This window comes from Papaver somniferum, chromosome 1 (genome assembly GCF_003573695.1).
Source record: "Papaver somniferum cultivar HN1 chromosome 1, ASM357369v1, whole genome shotgun sequence".
Lineage (NCBI taxonomy): Eukaryota > Viridiplantae > Streptophyta > Magnoliopsida > Ranunculales > Papaveraceae > Papaver > Papaver somniferum.
Window position 1 is genome coordinate 237,010,920 of NC_039358.1, and position 20,941 is coordinate 237,031,860.

At 38.4% G+C, this 20,941-nt stretch overlaps 1 protein-coding gene across 1 annotated transcript; it reads left to right on the forward strand.

The window, feature by feature from the left end:
* LOC113338986 (major latex protein 146-like) lies at positions 1-831 on the forward strand. The gene is made up of 2 exons (XM_026584388.1): positions 1-366; positions 454-831. Exons 1-2 carry the CDS (start codon positions 186-188, stop codon positions 732-734), a joined length of 462 nt encoding a protein of 153 aa, XP_026440173.1. The 5' UTR covers positions 1-185; the 3' UTR covers positions 735-831.
* Positions 832-20,941: the final 20,110 nt, after the last annotated feature.

Here is a 20,941-nt window from a genome sequence, read left to right on the forward strand (position 1 = left end):
AACCAATTGATAAATGAACACAAGTTAGGTTTCCTGTCTGCAATTGATTTTACTATATATTTGTACGTAGGTCGATCTTCTATATGTATACCTCCCTCTAACCCCTTGTGATTGTGAGTATATCACTTGCTAGATTTCGGTAATAAATTCAAATCATCAGTACTACTATTACTGCAGGGACGGCCATGGCTGATGCAATGGGGTTTGAAGCTGAAGTCAAGTGCTCTGCCGATATGTTTTATGGATTTTTCAAGAACAAAATAACCCAACTGGCGAATCACTTCCCCGAAATTTATAAGAGCATTCAAGTTATCAAAGGAGATGGACCTAGTGTTGGCAGTGCCTGGCTCTGGAAAATGGAACTCGGTATTTAAGAAGCTATAACACATACCTATTTTTCAATCGTTTACGTTTCATAAAATAGATGCATATAACTTGGTTTTTCATGAACAGGTGGTCGTTTCATTACAGAGAAGTCGGAGATGATAGCTGTGAACAGTGAAAATAAGTCCATTACTTGGAACTTTTTGGATGGAGGAGACGTGATGAATCTTTACAGAAGCTTTCAGATCAAACTGGTCTCAGTTACTCCGACTGGTCAGGGATCCTGTTTGGTGAAATGGTCTGTAAGTTTTGAGAATGCTCTAGGAGATCTCCCTATTCCAACTGCTTTTATCAATTTGCTGCATATGATTTCTAGAGAGTTGCCTTCTCGGATACTCAAACAGGGTTAAACACCTCTCTATGTACACATGAATGTATCCACGACTATTTGCAATAAAAGCTGTGTAGAGATACTACATCTAATTAACCAAATAATTTCAGTACAAATTTGGATGACTTCTTAATAACTGTATGTCCAATGTTACAAAAACGGCCTTACCTCCGAAGTCGGACCCAAGGAATTTAATTCTCACTTCTCTCTAAAGTTTAACTTCACATTACGCAGATTGATGTTCTACGAAATCATCCTCAATTCATTATTAAGTCAATCGATTGACCATTGATCAAAAACAGAAAAGTGTGGGAAATATCCAATTGTTATGTAAAATGAATTACTAGTTTTAAATCTGCAGTGACTTATAATTTACTTAGTGATGATAAAATTTGAGTTGCGAGTCTTATGACTAAATCGATCTTGTGACCCAAAATAATTTTGTGATCCAATAAACTGTAAATTTTTCTCGTGGCATAAAATGCATGTTCGGCAAAACCAAGAAATCAACAAGCGTGATAAAGGTTGGTCGTTGGCCTATGAACAAAATTTGCCTTTTAATGTTTTGCATAACTCAAAATCCATTTTATGCCCACAATCTATCTCGTGACCCTAAATCTGCCATGTGATCTAATACTTTCATGGTAATCCAAGATATGCCTGCCTGGTGACTTAAAATCTGTGCACATAGCTTGGGCTTGCTAAGTTACCAAAAAATGGGCCTTCGATATGAAATCCACCTAAAATCTGCCTCATTTTGGAACATTTCATCTTAGAAGATGGAGTTATTGATGGTCTGACCTATGCTGGCAGTGGAATTAAAAAAACAATAGAAATGGTCCCTGGTATACGCTGAGGTGCAAGTTACATCATATCTCAGCAACCTTTATCTTCATAATAATTTTCCCAAGCAATGGGAATTCCCTTTACATTTTTTTATGTTTCTTTTTCCATTACCAAGATCCGGCCCCTTCCGAGAACCAATCAGGTAAAAGAGTGCCCATATTTCCACGTAAGTGTATGCAATTCTTTTCTATTTCTGGATAGAACTTAGAAAGTAGCTAGAGAAACTTGGGTGGATGTAGAGTGTACATGCAACCAGCTGATAAATGCACAAGTTAGGTTTTCCTTTGATAACCATCAATCTTGTACCTATACATGTTATATTTTGAATAGAATTCCTTTGAAAAAGAAGAGTGTTTCTCCTTATGAGTTGTGGTTTAAGAGGAAACCAAACTTGAGAAGACTTAAAGTCTGGGGTTGTTTAGCATATGTTCGAAAGCCTGATCCCAAAAGACCAAAGTTGGGAAACAGGGCTTATAAATGTGCTTTTGTGGGATACTCTCTTAATAGTATCACCTACAGATTTATAAACCTTGACACTTTTGAGATTATAGAATCTGTAGATGTGGAATTCTTTGAGAACTTAAATAGGAACAGTTCTCAAAAGCAACCCATGGAGAATCCATTGTTACCTGATCTAGAACCTATGGAGATTGATAACAATGATGAAAATCCCTCTCCTACTCATGACAATGATATTTCAGTGCCTACTGAAGATATCGAACCTAGAAGGAGTAAGAGAGGAAGGATTGAGAAAAAGCCTGATCCAAACTTTATTTATTACCTTGTAGAGGCAAATAAGAATAGAATTCTTAGTGTTAACCAGTATGTTATGCATACTGGATGACCCTAAAACTTATGCTGAAGCCATGAGTTCTAGAGATGCAAATTTCTGGAAAGAAGCCATCAATGATGAAAAGCATTCGCTTTTGACTAACGGGACTTGGGTATTAGTAAATTTACCTCCTGGTGCTAAAGCAATAGGAAGTAAATGGATATTCAAGAGAAAGTTGAGAGCTGATGGTGAAGTTGATAATTTAAGGCAAGGCTAGTTGCCAAGGGTTATAAACAAAGACATGGTATTGATTACTTTGATACATATGCTCCTGTTGCCCGCATCTCATCCATTCGTTGCTTGATTGCACTTGCTTCTATTCATAAGTTGGTTGTGCATCAAATGGATGTCAAAACTGCTTTTCTAAATGGGGATTTAGAAGAAGAGATATATATGGAACAACCTGAAGGTTTCATATCACCAGGCCAAGAGAAGAAAGTTTGCAAGTTAGTGAAATCTCTCTATGGTTTGAAGCAAGCCCCTATGCAATGGCATGAGAAGTTTGATAAAGTAGTTTTGTCATATGGTTTTGTGGTGAATGATGCGGACAAATGTATCTATAGTAAGCATGATAGTTCTGGTTGTGTGATTCTCTGTTTGTATGTTGATGATATGTTAATCTTTGGGTCTGACATATCTGTTGTGGAAGAAACAAAGAAGTTTCTTAGTTCTAACTTTGATATGAAGGATTTAGGAGAGGCTGATGTAATCTTGGGAATTAAGATCCTAAGAAAGGGAGATGAGTTGGTTTTAACTCAATCTCATTATATTGAGAAATTTCTCAAGAAATATGGTCACTTTGATGACAATCCAGCACCTACTCCTTTAGACCATACTATCAAGTTAATGAAGAACACCGGCCGTACTCATGCTCAACTTGAGTATTCTAGTGTTATTGGGAGTCTTATGTACGCTATGCATTGCACAAGACCGGACATAGCCCAAGCCGTGGGAATATTATGTCGTTTCTCAAGTAATCCAGGATATGAACACTGGAAAGCAGTTTCAAGAGTTATGGCTTACTTGAAAGGAACAATAAATTTTGGTTTGCATTACCAAGGCTATCCCGCTGCACTAGAGGGGTACAGCGATGCTAACTGGAACAATGTAGAATCAAATTCCAAGTCAACTTCTGGATGGATTTTTACATTAGGGGGTGCTGCTGTGTCTTGGAGTTCCAAGAAGCAGACTTGTATTTCTGATTCAACAATGTTGTCAGAATTGATAGCTTTAAATGCATGTAAGGAGGCAGATTGGCTTAGAAACCTACTTATGGAGATTCCTTTTTGGAAGAAGCCAACTCCGGCGGTCTTGATTAATTGTGATAATCAAGCTACAATCTATAATGTCTCTAATAAGACTTATAATGGAAAGTCTAGACATGCAAGTCTTAGACACTACATGGTTAGGCAACTACTCAAGAGGGGAGTAGTTACGGTTAACTTTATTGAATCAAAGAGGAATTTGGCAGACCCATTTACGAAAAGTCTACCAAGTTCAGTGGTTTCAATAAAAAGGAAAGAAATGGGACTAAGGTCTGTGAAGGAAGTTTGATCTCCCATAGCAGAAACCCAACCTATGTTTTGAAAAGGATAAACAAGGTTCAATGTGGTACCAACAAGTTATGGAAGTAGATTATGGAGCACTAATATAAAAACTTCCCATTTCTTATTAGTGCTGGTTTCTGCAAGAAAATAGGATGGATGTAAATCCTTAATGAGTCTATGATTAGTAAAAGGTGTATCGCAGAAACACCTTCGAGACTTACCTATATGAGTATGGAAATAAGGCCGTTTCCTAAGAGAAGAAGACCGTTCTCTAAAGAAGACTCATGAACAAGGATATAAGCACATGGCCATTAACGTGCTTGGCTACAGAACACATGATTTTATGAAATCAATATGTGTGGAGACTCCGGTTTTATCATAAGGGGTACTTGGTTCAAGACTGGTTTCACCATAGAACCTCGATAAGGCTTTGAGTTTCTTACACTAAGTGAAGGTTCAAATCCAAAAGATACCTATCATTTATGTGTTGATTTCAACGATGATGCTTAGTCTCAATTGTGCTTGAACTACGTTGGCTTGATCCCACTCGGGTACGTAGGCAGTCACTTCGGTGATGCAGTCACTCTGATTTAAAAGTTTTAACTTTGTTTTATGGTTTTTGAAAATAGGGGGAGAATGTTGGAATATTTTCAACACCGCTTACCAAAGGGGGGTCCGGGGGAGCCCCCCAGGCTGTGTTGTGGGGTCCAAGCCGGGAAGGAATCCTTTTGAACTGACGGTTTTATTTGGCCGATAAAAGCCTGTTCGAAAATTTCGAATCCAAAAGACACCATTGATGTCTGTTGATGAAGGAACCCGACGTTTCGTGAATAGAAACCTGTTGGCGAATAAAAACCTATTCCCAACAGGTGCAAAACCCTTTATAAATAGCTTCTCCCAGTTTCGTTTAAACATATAAGAAAAATCAATCTGTTTTCTCTGTTTCAAAAAGCATCATCAGAAATCAGAAATCTCTTTGTGTGTTCTTGATTGAATCAAGGGGTACAAACCTTGAATTCAGTTTTCGTTGCAGGGCTTTCATTGTATCCTGAAGGCAATATTTCGCATACCTGTTGTAATCGCCAATTGTTATTGGGAGGGTAGAAATATTTGTCTAAAAGAAATTTATACAAGCCTTGAAAGTTTTGGAGTGCAACACTTTCTTCTCTGATTCATTCATCCTTTGTGAAAACCCAATTTTTCCAACAGTTTTTAGACAAATATCTTCTGGCAATGGAGGGTGAATCTTCGAATTCGAATGCTACTGCTCAATCTCTGCAAGTGATGAACCAAACCTTTACTCGATTGGAACGTTTTGATGGTGAAGGTTTTACCCGTTGGCAAGAGACTGTGAAGTTTTTCCTGATCACCATCAAGTTGTGGTACATACTTGAAGATGGATTGGAGGAAATTCCTGCTGCAACTGACAATGACACTGAGGAATTGAAGGCTAGACGAAAGCAGCGTCAGGAAGATGATTTCATGTGTCGTGGTCATATTTTGAATGCTCTGGACAAACATGTGTACAATGCACATCGGAGTATTGGGACTGCAAAGGGATTGTGGACTGCGCTTGACAACAAATACAAGATTTCTGAAGCAAGCAACAAGAAATTCCTGATTTGCAATTTCATGGATTTTAAGATGGTTGACAGTAAGTCAATCATTGCCCAGGTCAGTGAACTTTTACTCATAGTTAATCAACTTAAGGATGCTGGAATTGATCTTCTTTCTGCGTTTGTTGTTGGGGTTATTATTTCTCGTCTCCCCCCTTCTTGGAATGGTTATAAGAAGAAACTTAAGCATGCTGAGACTGACTATGATTTAGAGGCCTTACAACGTCATCTTCGCATAGAAGAGGACTCTCGTAAGCGAGAACTTAAGGATAGTCCACATTCTGAAAACCATTCTAAGGTGAATAGCGTAGAAGAATCTAAAACACGAATTCCTTGAAACCTAAGAATGATACTCAGTTTAAGAAGCATCCCAACAAGAAGAGTAAGAAGAAGGGCGCTGTCGGCCCTTGCTACTTCTGTGACAAACCCGGCCATTTTGCTCGTGACTGTCGTCTCAAAAAGAAACAACAGCAGAACCAAAAGGAGGCAATATGGTCGATGACAAACTTGTGATCGTGGTGCAAGCCGCCAATGCTGTTGCTGAAACTGGGGGTGGATGGTGGTACGACAATGGTGCAACCATCCATATCTGTAAGGATAGAAATCTTTACAAGACATACGAACCGGTTAGTGGAGAAGGAAACGATGTTGTCTCCGCAAACGGTCAACGCAGCAAAGTTATTGGGAAAGGCACTGTTGAACTCTCGTTTACTTCGGGAAAGACTGTGACTCTTACTAATGTTTTACATGTCCCTGACATCGTGAAGAACCTTGTTTCCGGCGACCTTGTAATGAAGGCTGGATTCAAGACGACCTATGAGTCTAATAAGTTTGTGTTGTCCAAAAATGGTGTGTTTGTTGGACAAGGATATGCTTGTAATGGGATGATTAAGCTTAATTTAATAAATAATGGTTCTGCTTATATTGTTGACTCTGTTAATTTATGGCATGGTAGATTAGGGCATGTGAATTATGGTTCTCTTAGAAACATGAATCGATTAGGCTTGATTTCTGATTGCAATTTTGATCATGCTTCTAAATGTGAAATATGTGTGCAAGCAAAGATAACTAGAATTTCCCATAAGTCTGTAGTACGAAATTCTTCCTTACTTGAATTAGTACATAGTGATGTGGGTGATTTGCATGGTTCTGCCACTCGTGGTGGAAATAAGTATTATGTCACTTTTATAGAAGATAGTACTAGATATGCTTATACATATTTAATGAAATCTAAGGATGAAGTCTTTGATAAATTTAGGATTTATAAAGCAGAAGTAGAGACACAATTAGAGCACAAAATTAAGATTTTACGTTCTGATCGTGGTGGTGAATACTTTCCTACTGAATTTAATTCCTTTTGTCAAGAGCATGGTTTAGTTCATCAACGTACTGCACCTTACACACCTCAACAAAATGGTATGGCTGAAAGGAAAAATAGAACTTTGATTGATATGGTTAATTGCATGCTTATAAGTTCTGGTTTGCCTAATTCTTTGTGGGGTGAAGCTATGTTGTCTGCATGTTATATTTTGAATAGAATTCCTTTGAAAAAGAAGAGTGTTTCTCCTTATGAGTTGTGGTTTAAGAGGAAACCAAACTTGAGAAGACTTAAAGTCTGGGGTTGTTTAGCATATGTTCGAAAGCCTGATCCCAAAAGACCAAAGTTGGGAAACAGGGCTTATAAATGTGCTTTTGTGGGATACTCTCTTAATAGTATCACCTACAGATTTATAAACCTTGACACTTTTGAGATTATAGAATCTGTAGATGTGGAATTCTTTGAGAACTTAAATAGGAACAGTTCTCAAATGCAACCCATGGAGAATCCATTGTTACCTGATCTAGAACCTATGGAGATTGATAACAATGATGAAAATCCCTCTCACTCATGACAATGATATTTCAGTGCCTACTGAAGATATCGAACCTAGAAGGAGTAAGAGAGGATTGAGAAAAAGCCTGATCCAAACTTTATTTATTACCTTGTAGAGGCAAATAAGAATAGAATTCTTAGTGTTAACCAGTATGTTATGCATACTGATGATGACCCTAAAACTTATGCTGAAGCCATGAGTTCTAGAGATGCAAATTTCTGGAAAGAAGCCATCAATGATGAAAAGCATTCGCTTTTGACTAACGGGACTTGGGTATTAGTAAATTTACCTCCTGGTGCTAAAGCAATAGGAAGTAAATGGATATTCAAGAGAAAGTTGAGAGCTGATGGTGAAGTTGATAAGTTTAAGGCAAGGCTAGTTGCCAAGGGTTATAAACAAAGACATGGTATTGATTACTTTGATACATATGCTCCTGTTGCCCGCATCTCATCCATTCGTTGCTTGATTGCACTTGCTTCTATTCATAAGTTGGTTGTGCATCAAATGGATGTCAAAACTGCTTTTCTAAATGGGGATTTAGAAGAAGAGATATATATGGAACAACCTGAAGGTTTCATATCACCAGGCCAAGAGAAGAAAGTTTGCAAGTTAGTGAAATCTCTCTATGGTTTGAAGCAAGCCCCTATGCAATGGCATGAGAAGTTTGATAAAGTAGTTTTGTCATATGGTTTTGTGGTGAATGATGCGGACAAATGTATCTATAGTAAGCATGATAGTTCTGGTTGTGTGATTCTCTGTTTGTATGTTGATGATATGTTAATCTTTGGGTCTGACATATCTGTTGTGGAAGAAACAAAGAAGTTTCTTAGTTCTAACTTTGATATGAAGGATTTAGGAGAGGCTGATGTAATCTTGGGAATTAAGATCCTAAGAAAGGGAGATGAGTTGGTTTTAACTCAATCTCATTATATTGAGAAATTTCTCAAGAAATATGGTCACTTTGATGACAATCCAGCACCTACTCCTTTAGACCATACTATCAAGTTAATGAAGAACACCGGCCGTACTCATGCTCAACTTGAGTATTCTAGTGTTATTGGGAGTCTTATGTACGCTATGCATTGCACAAGACCGGACATAGCCCAAGCCGTGGGAATATTATGTCGTTTCTCAAGTAATCCAGGATATGAACACTGGAAAGCAGTTTCAAGAGTTATGGCTTACTTGAAAGGAACAATAAATTTTGGTTTGCATTACCAAGGCTATCCCGCTGCACTAGAGGGGTACAGCGATGCTAACTGGAACAATGTAGAATCAAATTCCAAGTCAACTTCTGGATGGATTTTTACATTAGGGGGTGCTGCTGTGTCTTGGAGTTCCAAGAAGCAGACTTGTATTTCTGATTCAACAATGTTGTCAGAATTGATAGCTTTAACTGATGCATGTAAGGAGGCAGATTGGCTTAGAAACCTACTTATGGAGATTCCTTTTTGGAAGAAGCCAACTCCGGCGGTCTTGATTAATTGTGATAATCAAGCTACAATCTATAATGTCTCTAATAAGACTTATAATGGAAAGTCTAGACATGCAAGTCTTAGACACTACATGGTTAGGCAACTACTCAAAGGGGAGTAGTTACGGTTAACTTTATTGAATCAAAGAGGAATTTGGCAGACCCATTTACGAAAAGTCTACCAAGTTCAGTGGTTTCAATAAAAAGGAAAGAAATGGGACTAAGGTCTGTGAAGGAAGTTTGATCTCCCATAGCAGAAACCCAACCTATGTTTTGAAAAGGATAAACAAGGTTCAATGTGGTACCAACAAGTTATGGAAGTAGATTATGGAGCACTAATATAAAAACTTCCCATTTCTTATTAGTGCTGGTTTCTGCAAGAAAATAGGATGGATGTAAATCCTTAATGAGTCTATGATTAGTAAAAGGTGTATCGCAGAAACACCTTCGAGACTTACCTATATGAGTATGGAAATAAGGCCGTTTCCTAAGAGAAGACCGTTCTCTAAAGAAGACTCATGAACAAGGATATAAGCACATGGCCATTAACGTGCTTGGCTACAGAACACATGATTTTATGAAATCAATATGTGTGGAGACTCCGGTTTTATCATAAGGGGTACTTGGTTCAAGACTGGTTTCACCATAGAACCTCGATAAGGCTTTGAGTTTCTTACACTAAGTGAAGGTTCAAATCCAAAAGATACCTATCATTTATGTGTTGATTTCAACGATGATGCTTAGTCTCAATTGTGCTTGAACTACGTTGGCTTGATCCCACTCGGGTACGTAGGCAGTCACTTCGGTGATGCAGTCACTCTGATTTAAAAGTTTTAACTTTGTTTTATGGTTTTTGAAAATAGGGGGAGAATGTTGGAATATTTTCAACACCGCTTACCAAAGGGGGGTCCTGGGGCATCGCCCCCCAGGTGTGTTGTGGGGTCCGCCCCTGGAAGGGAACCAAAATTTTTTGAACTGACGGTTTTATTTGGCCGATAAAAGCCTGTTCGAAAATTTCGAATCCAAAAGACACCATTGATGTCTGTTGATGAAGGAACCCGACGTTTCGTGAATAGAAACCTGTTGGCGAATAAAAACCTATTCCCAACAGGTGCAAAACCCTTTATAAATAGCTTCTCCCAGTTTCGTTTAAACATATAAGAAAAATCAATCTGTTTTCTCTGTTTCAAAAAGCATCATCAGAAATCAGAAATCTCTTTGTGTGTTCTTGATTGAATCAAGGGGTACAAACCTTGAATTCAGTTTTCGTTGCAGGGCTTTCATTGTATCCTGAAGGCAATATTTCATACCTGTTGTAATCGCCAATTGTTATTGGGAGGGTAGAAATATTTGTCTAAAAGAAATTTATACAAGCCTTGAAAGTTTTGGAGTGCAACACTTTCTTCTCTGATTCATTCATCCTTTGTGAAACCCAATTTTTTTCCAACAGTTTTTTAGACAAATATCTTCTGGCAATGGAGGGTGAATCTTCGAATTCGAATGCTACTGCTCAATCTCTGCAAGTGATGAACCAAACCTTTACTCGATTGGAACGTTTTGATGGTGAAGGTTTTACCCGTTGGCAAGAGACTGTGAAGTTTTTCCTGATCACCATCAAGTTGTGGTACATACTTGAAGATGGATTGGAGGAAATTCCTGCTGCAACTGACAATGACACTGAGGAATTGAAGGCTAGACGAAAGCAGCGTCAGGAAGATGATTTCATGTGTCGTGGTCATATTTTGAATGCTCTGGACAAACATGTGTACAATGCACATCGGAGTATTGGGACTGCAAAGGGATTGTGGACTGCGCTTGACAACAAATACAAGATTTCTGAAGCAAGCAACAAGAAATTCCTGATTTGCAATTTCATGGATTTTAAGATGGTTGACAGTAAGTCAATCATTGCCCAGGTCAGTGAACTTTTACTCATAGTTAATCAACTTAAGGATGCTGGAATTGATCTTGTTTCTGCGTTTGTTGTTGGGGTTATTATTTCTCGTCTCCCCCCTTCTTGGAATGGTTATAAGAAGAAACTTAAGCATGCTGAGACTGACTATGATTTAGAGGCCTTACAACGTCATCTTCGCATAGAAGAGGACTCTCGTAAGCGAGAACTTAAGGATAGTCCACATTCTGAAAACCATTCTAAGGTGAATAGCGTAGAAGAATCTAAAACACCGAATTCCTTGAAACCTAAGAATGATACTCAGTTTAAGAAGCATCCCAACAAGAAGAGTAAGAAGAAGGGCGCTGTCGGCCCTTGCTACTTCTGTGACAAACCCGGCCATTTTGCTCGTGACTGTCGTCTCAAAAAGAACAACAGCAGAACCAGAAAAAGGAGGCAAATATGGTCGATGACAAACTTGTGATCGTGGTGCAAGCCGCCAATGCTGTTGCTGAAACTGGGGGTGGATGGTGGTACGACAATGGTGCAACCATCCATATCTGTAAGGATAGAAATCTTTACAAGACATACGAACCGGTTAGTGGAGAAGGAAACGATGTTGTCTCCGCAAACGGTCAACGCAGCAAAGTTATTGGGAAAGGCACTGTTGAACTCTCGTTTACTTCGGGAAAGACTGTGACTCTTACTAATGTTTTACATGTCCCTGACATCGTGAAGAACCTTGTTTCCGGCGACCTTGTAATGAAGGCTGGATTCAAGACGACCTATGAGTCTAATAAGTTTGTGTTGTCCAAAAATGGTGTGTTTGTTGGACAAGGATATGCTTGTAATGGGATGATTAAGCTTAATTTAATAAATAATGGTTCTGCTTATATTGTTGACTCTGTTAATTTATGGCATGGTAGATTAGGGCATGTGAATTATGGTTCTCTTAGAAACATGAATCGATTAGGCTTGATTTCTGATTGCAATTTTGATCATGCTTCTAAATGTGAAATATGTGTGCAAGCAAAGATAACTAGAATTTCCCATAAGTCTGTAGTACGAAATTCTTCCTTACTTGAATTAGTACATAGTGATGTGGGTGATTTGCATGGTTCTGCCACTCGTGGTGGAAATAAGTATTATGTCACTTTTATAGAAGATAGTACTAGATATGCTTATACATATTTAATGAAATCTAAGGATGAAGTCTTTGATAAATTTAGGATTTATAAAGCAGAAGTAGAGACACAATTAGAGCACAAAATTAAGATTTGTTCTGATCGTGGTGGTGAATACTTTCCTACTGAATTTAATTCCTTTTGTCAAGAGCATGGTTTAGTTCATCAACGTACTGCACCTTACACACCTCAACAAAATGGTATGGCTGAAAGGAAAAATAGAACTTTGATTGATATGGTTAATTGCATGCTTATAAGTTCTGGTTTGCCTAATTCTTTGTGGGGTGAAGCTATGTTGTCTGCATGTTATATTTTGAATAGAATTCCTTTGAAAAAGAAGAGTGTTTCTCCTTATGAGTTGTGGTTTAAGAGGAAACCAAACTTGAGAAGACTTAAAGTCTGGGGTTGTTTAGCATATGTTCGAAAGCCTGATCCCAAAAGACCAAAGTTGGGAAACAGGGCTTATAAATGTGCTTTTGTGGGATACTCACTTAATAGTATCACCTACAGATTTATAAACCTTGACACTTTTGAGATTATAGAATCTGTAGATGTGGAATTCTTTGAGAACTTAAATAGGAACAGTTCTCAAATGCAACCCATGGAGAATCCATTGTTACCTGATCTAGAACCTATGGAGATTGATAACAATGATGAAAATCCCTCTCCTACTCATGACAATGATATTTCAGTGCCTACTGAAGATATCGAACCTAGAAGGAGTAAGAGAGGAAGGATTGAGAAAAAGCCTGATCCAAACTTTATTTATTACCTTGTAGAGGCAAATAAGAATAGAATTCTTAGTGTTAACCAGTATGTTATGCATACTGATGATGACCCTAAAACTTATGCTGAAGCCATGAGTTCTAGAGATGCAAATTTCTGGAAAGAAGCCATCAATGATGAAAAGCATTCGCTTTTGACTAACGGGACTTGGGTATTAGTAAATTTACCTCCTGGTGCTAAAGCAATAGGAAGTAAATGGATATTCAAGAGAAAGTTGAGAGCTGATGGTGAAGTTGATAAATTTAAGGCAAGGCTAGTTGCCAAGGGTTATAAACAAAGACATGGTATTGATTACTTTGATACATATGCTCCTGTTGCCCGCATCTCATCCATTCGTTGCTTGATTGCACTTGCTTCTATTCATAAGTTGGTTGTGCATCAAATGGATGTCAAAACTGCTTTTCTAAATGGGGATTTAGAAGAAGAGATATATATGGAACAACCTGAAGGTTTCATATCACCAGGCCAAGAGAAGAAAGTTTGCAAGTTAGTGAAATCTCTCTATGGTTTGAAGCAAGCCCCTATGCAATGGCATGAGAAGTTTGATAAAGTAGTTTTGTCATATGGTTTTGTGGTGAATGATGCGGACAAATGTATCTATAGTAAGCACGATAGTTCTGGTTGTGTGATTCTCTGTTTGTATGTTGATGATATGTTAATCTTTGGGTCTGACATATCTGTTGTGGAAGAAACAAAGAAGTTTCTTAGTTCTAACTTTGATATGAAGGATTTAGGAGAGGCTGATGTAATCTTGGGAATTAAGATCCTAAGAAAGGGAGATGAGTTGGTTTTAACTCAATCTCATTATATTGAGAAATTTCTCAAGAAATATGGTCACTTTGATGACAATCCAGCACCTACTCCTTTAGACCATACTATCAAGTTAATGAAGAACACCGGCCGTACTCATGCTCAACTTGAGTATTCTAGTGTTATTGGGAGTCTTATGTACGCTATGCATTGCACAAGACCGGACATAGCCCAAGCCGTGGGAATATTATGTCGTTTCTCAAGTAATCCAGGATATGAACACTGGAAAGCAGTTTCAAGAGTTATGGCTTACTTGAAAGGAACAATAAATTTTGGTTTGCATTACCAAGGCTATCCCGCTGCACTAGAGGGGTACATCGATGCTAACTGGAACAATGTAGAATCAAATTCCAAGTCAACTTCTGGATGGATTTTTACATTAGGGGGTGCTGCTGTGTCTTGGAGTTCCAAGAAGCAGACTTGTATTTCTGATTCAACAATGTTGTCAGAATTGATAGCTTTAACTGATGCATGTAAGGAGGCAGATTGGCTTAGAAACCTACTTATGGAAATTCCTTTTTGGAAGAAGCCAACTCCGGCGGTCTTGATTAATTGTGATAATCAAGCTACAATCTATAATGTCTCTAATAAGACTTATAATGGAAAGTCTAGACATGCAAGTCTTAGACACTACATGGTTAGGCAACTACTCAAGAGGGGAGTAGTTACGGTTAACTTTATTGAATCAAAGAGGAATTTGGCAGACCCATTTACGAAAAGTCTACCAAGTTCAGTGGTTTCAATAAAAAGGAAAGAAATGGGACTAAGGTCTGTGAAGGAAGTTTGATCTCCCATAGCAGAAACCCAACCTATGTTTTGAAAAGGATAAACAAGGTTCAATGTGGTACCAACAAGTTATGGAAGTAGATTATGGAGCACTAATATAAAAACTTCCCATTTATTATTAGTGCTGGTTTCTGCAAGAAAATAGGATGGATGTAAATCCTTAATGAGTCTATGATTAGTAAAAGGTGTATCGCAGAAACACCTTCGAGACTTACCTATATGAGTATGGAAATAAGGCCGTTTCCTAAGAGAAGAAGACCGTTCTCTAAAGAAGACTCATGAACAAGGATATAAGCACATGGCCATTAACGTGCTTGGCTACAGAACACATGATTTTATGAAATCAATATGTGTGGAGACTCCGGTTTTATCATAAGGGGTACTTGGTTCAAGACTGGTTTCACCATAGAACCTCGATAAGGCTTTGAGTTTCTTACACTAAGTGAAGGTTCAAATCCAAAAGATACCTATCATTTATGTGTTGATTTCAACGATGATGCTTAGTCTCAATTGTGCTTGAACTACGTTGGCTTGATCCCACTCGGGTACGTAGGCAGTCACTTCGGTGATGCAGTCACTCTGATTTAAAAGTTTTAACTTTGTTTTATGGTTTTTGAAAATAGGGGGAGAATGTTGGAATATTTTCAACACCGCTTACCAAAGGGGGGTCCTGGGGGGCATCGCCCCCCAGGCTGTCTGTTGATGAAGGAATCCAAAAGCCTGTTTGATGAAGGAATCCAAAAGCTTTTTTGAACTGACGGTTTTATTTGGCCGATAAAAGCCTGTTCGAAAATTTCGAATCCAAAAGACACCATTGATGTCTGTTGATGAAGGAACCCGACGTTTCGTGAATAGAAACCTGTTGGCGAATAAAAACCTATTCCCAACAGGTGCAAAACCCTTTATAAATAGCTTCTCCCAGTTTCGTTTAAACATATAAGAAAATTCAATCTGTTTTCTCTGTTTCAAAAAGCATCATCAGAAATCAGAAATCTCTTTGTGTGTTCTTGATTGAATCAAGGGGTACAAACCTTGAATTCAGTTTTCGTTGCAGGGCTTTCATTGTATCCTGAAGGCAATATTTCGCATACCTGTTGTAATCGCCAATTGTTATTGGGAGGGTAGAAATATTTGTCTAAAAGAAATTTATACAAGCCTTGAAAGTTTTGGAGTGCAACACTTTCTTCTCTGATTCATTCATCCTTTGTGAAACCCAATTTTTCCAACACTCAATGTTCTCTCCTATTTTTCACTTATGCGTTTTATTCGCATCCATCTTTTTCATCTTTTCTTTTGTTAAGTTCTTCTCTTTCCCGTTTCTTTTCCCTTAATAGCTCTCTGTGTGAGACCTATCCTCTCTTTTGAATTGTTAAGTATGAGAAGCTTTGTTTTCATGATGCTGGTTGAGTTGTTGTGTTGCTTTATTTTCGTTCTTCAAGCTTTAACTTTATCCTTGGTCATAATGAAAATATGGCACTTTATCTGCCTTGGTTTCATTCTTTTGCTACCCTCTTTGAGCTAATTGTCCTTTTTTGACAATGAATGTTTGCGCTATGTACTTTGGGCGTCTTTCTGTTCCTACCATGAATTTTTCAACTTCGCTTGTGCTGTAAACCTGTGCGGTATTCACCTTTGTTGTCTTCGCCTGGTCCACTTTTCGTCCTTGAATTTCTCTTCCTTATGCGATGTCTTAGCACATCCATTAGCTTCTCGTGTTTGTTCGCCATTCTGATTATCCCTTTGCTGATTTTTATTGTTCCTGTACGAAAAGTTTTGATTATTTCGGTCTAACTCATTATTTCTCCTTTCGTCATTTTCTGTTGCCGATATCATCGCCATCTTCATTGGATTTGTGTTTTAAAATCTACAAATTAGTTTACAGTACAAGAGATTTGTTTCTTTCTGAAGCTTTTCTTCTTTGAGTCCTATCACCCATCTGTGTTCTTCCTTCGTGGGTTCCCTCTTTAGCTGGCTGGTACCTGACTTCATGATTTGTGTGTTATTATCGCACCTCTTTGTATTTCCTATCCTGCTCTTCTTCTTTGGTGTTCTATCATAAGCTTTCTTCGCAGCCTCTTTATTTCCTTCTGTCATGGGTAATTGTTACTGAACTACTGTAGCCTTTTCCACCTGATTGGTGCAGCTTGTAATATGTTCTTGGGTTAATAACTCTTGAATTGATCGCTCTAAGTTGATTGCTGAGTAAACTTCGCTCCAAGGAAGATACAATCCACGGCTTCTTTCTTTATTGCGTCTTTGTTCTTCGTGTTTACTCTTTATCTCCACTGGATTAGTTTGGTCATTAAATTCACATGAGTTGAATTCTGTTGTGCGAATTTGTCGCACACTTCAGTTCTTTTCCTCTTCCTCTGCTAACTTATTTAGTTGTCAACTTCATTCCCTCTTTTTGTTATATGCCTTTGATTCTTTCGCGGTATTGATCTTTGGGAAAATTGGGAAAATGCCCCAATATGAGATGCAATGTTAGAAATCTGCCCCAACGTTAAAAAAACTTGGAAAAATGCCCCATTTCGTTAACTTTGACATCCAACCCAGTTAAATCACATGTGTAAGGCAACGATCACCACCGGAACCACTACAAAAACCACCGTTGCCACCACCTGAACCTTAAACCCTGAACCCTCAACATGAATCCTGAATTTTAAACCCTGAAACTTGAATTATGAAGGGATTTTTCTCGCGTGTGAGAGCTTCCACATGTGACTTAACTGAGTTATTGACGGAATGGGGCATTTTTCCAAATTTTTAAATGTTGGGGCAGATTTCCAACATTGCACCCGATATTGGGGCATTTTCCCAATTTTCCCTTGATCTTTCGCATGTAACCTTGGCATGAATAGTTCTTCTCATCGCACCTGTGTTTTTTGCTTTGTCATTATCCTTCATGAAAAACTTTATGCCTATTAAATTTTCTTTGTTCTAGTGATTGGGATGTCTTCGCACTCCTATTATCTGCCAGCTTCTTTGTCCTTGATAGTTCTTCTTCGCAGACCCTGCTCCTTTGTCAATAAATGTTGTCACCTTGCAGAACATTGTTGTGGCTCTTGAATCAAATATTTGCTCCAGCTTTCTTTCTTCGCACAGGTTTTTTCTCAATTCTTTTCAGTTGCTGTGTTAACCGAGCTAATTGTGAACTTGGAGTTGAATACTTCTTCCAATGCTTGTCGTCCCTGATTTCTTTCTATGTATCATTCACCAAAAATTGATGTTGTTCTTCGCCGTAACATTTAAAAATCAAAATAGAAGCTAGATCTAATTAAATGAATTCCTGTCGTTTGTAAGGTTAATCCTCAAATGATGAACTTTGCCGATTATCTTCCTCGTTGATTTTCACGAGCACATCTTGCACTTCGTCTGCTGATTGAATTTTCCCCCTGAAACTTCCTCTTTTGTCCTCAAAATTTGTAGATCCAACTGAATTAATCACTAACAGTAGCTAATTTCTTTGATTCTTCTTCATACCAACAAGCAGGTAGTGTTTCTAGTGCCAAAATGTAATTGTAGGAAATCCTACAACACACCCCATTAACTATTCCTAGATCCAAATCTATTTCACAATCAAAACATAGATTAAAGTGCTAAAATTATAAATTGGACACAAAATTTACGTGGTTCGATCAATATGATCTACATCCACGGGGTTAGGTTTCAATATGATTGAAGAAATTACATATGGATTACAATTGAGACTCCATTAATGAGTATTCGGAGCTCTAATTTTTATGGAGGAAGAAGAAGGAGATAATACTGATAATAATTCTACCTTTTCTCTCTACAGAACGTGTCCTCATATAAAGTGTGTCTCTTTCCTAAAGTGAGTCTCTTTCCTAAAATTGTATCCCCCATTTCTTTCTCTTGCCTTTCTCTTTATATAGGTATTTACATAGTGGATGACAGCTCACATATAGTGGAGTACAGCTCATACTACGTTCTCGCACTCCTAATATGAATGTCGCACACTTGATTTATCCTATGCGATATTTTGATCCTACACTGTTGTTCCCACTGGGAACTTTCAATTATAATTTCTTGGGTTTCCACAAAATAAAATCATATGTTTTACATATTTATGTTTTTCTTGAACAGATGGTCATTTTACCACAACCAAGGACAGGATGGTAGCCGTGAACAATGAACGTAAGTCGATCACATGGAGTTTGGAAGGAGAGATTATGAATTTTAAGATCAAATTGGCCTCTGTTACTCCGACCAGTGGGGAATCCTGTTTGGTGAAATGGTCTGTGAATTTTGAGAATGCCATAATAAGCCACCCTTTTCCAGCGGCTTTTATGAACTTCCGACATATCATTTCCGTAGAGTTGCCTTCTCGGCTACTCAGACAGGGCTAAAATCCTCTATGCGTGTATATGTAACCACGACTATATTGCAATAAAAGCTGGGTAGACATGCTGCATCTAATAACAGTGCAACAATTATGGCATTACCGTATTAACTTGAGGCAGAAAACTGCATATTAAAAGTACTTTAAAATTTATGTTTGAGGCTAAGATCATCTGGGGCTATTTATCGTACCATACAAGGATATATGTATGCGCATGTCCTATCAGTAGCTGCCACGCCAGCTACAAGACTCGAACCATAAGTCTGAAAGTTTTGTAATCAATTTGCGCCCATTCTATTGCCAGCTACAAGACTCAAACCATAAGTCTGAAAATTTAGTAATTAATCACTTTGCGCCCATTTCTAACTGCATTTTCTTTGATTTGTTAATGCATTAACTAGCAGTGTTGCCCAAAAACTCAAAAACCAACCAGCAAGGTATGGATTTTTCTTTGTTGTTTTGCCTAGCTGCCTGGGCTTATAGGTAGCAGGCCTCTTCTTATAAATGCGGTTAAAAGAAAAAAAAAACGAAAAATGTAGGTGCGGAAAATCCCACAACTACACCCAATGAAGTGATAAGAACACTAAGTCTAAGTCATGAAGATAAACTCAAACATTAATGATATTATATACCCCTTGACACTAGATATGATCTTTACACAAGTCTTGTATGGAGAACATGATGTTCTTATTAATATCACAAAGGTTCATACATATAAGAAAGATGATGATAAATAAAACTAACTCTAGTGGTTTTTTCTTCCCTGGTGGTGGTTTTCAACTCTGATGCATGTCGCATCGTCAAAGGGTGAGATATTAACCAGTCTTTCTCCCCAACCACTCTCTTCGCTTGCTTGAGCATGCTTCGGGGGGTGGGGGTCTACTATGGTTTGTGATACTTCTAGCATTGTTGTTGCTAAGGAGGAGCAGGATGCTGTGACTGATGCTGCTGGAGCTGACACTTCCCCGGTCAATACCGTTACAGAGGTTTCGCAATGGCCAGACTTGATTTCCCTCGCACTAGGTCTGTCGCCTTAACGAACCAGGTCTGAATCTCCCCTGCATTCTGATCGCGATAAGCGTACTGCACTTTCATCATAGGTTAGTTTCTTTTCATATTCATTTGTCTTTTTCTTTATTTCTTTTGATCCTGATTCTTGGCGCTTTGCAGGAATTTCGCCGTCGTGTGGTTGAGATTGAAAATCTTTCCAAGGCTGAGAAAGCTATTGCAGATCTAAAGAAACAGTTATCCGAGCTGTCTTCTGGGGCGAAGGAAGTCACCAAACTTCGTGCAAAGAACGAAGAGCTTAAAGGTGAGACATTCTATGATGCTTCTATTCTCTGCATGTTTTTCTTTCGTACCATCCTTTTTAATTTTAGGCCTTCCGCGCTTAATCTTTAAACTGAAAACGTACCTCCGAACCCTACGAGTTTGAATTTGCTGCGAATGACGCTCGAAGTGAGTGCGACGCCCTTAAAGCTCAGATTATTCGGTTGGAGGGTGATCATAGGGGTCTAAGTGATCAGGTTGTGGATCATCAAATTGATAATTCTGGTTGGCGCGCTCGTTCGGACCAACATTGTATTTTGTCTGGTCAGCTTGCTAGGGCTTTAGAGGTATCTAATATGTTAAATCACGCCCTTCTTGATAAGAATCGCGCCTTATATGAGGACGTTCGTAATTGGAAGTATCAAAAGCTCTCTTTTGATGGTGCTTATTATAGGCTTTCTAGAGATCGTAATTTATTGAAAATTTCTCTTAAATCCCAGAAGGACGTATCAAATGATCTGGCATCCTAGGTAGAGAACCTATCGCATGAAAGAGATGACGCTTGTTGAAATCGAGATAAGGCTTTGGAAGATCTTCGATTGCTTCAAAACGCTAATCGTCGCCCTATAATTTTATCTGATCTTCGTGTAGTTGTTTCGCAAGATGAAGGTAGTCTCTAAGGCTACTGTGGTCATTGTCTCGGTCTTATCTGGGTTCTATTTGTTTTAACATTTCTTTCTCGCAGAGGAGGTGGTCGTACTGAAGAAAAAATTGGCGGCTCTCCAGGGGAATTTGACTAAAGCTCTTCAGGAACGTGATTCCGCGTCTCGGCAGTTCTCCGCATCTTCTCATCTGGTGGCTGACATTTCGCAGGAACGTGATGAGCGGAGGAAAAGTAAGGAGGAATTTGAGCATTCTTATCTGATTCTGGATCAGGAGGAGTCTCAG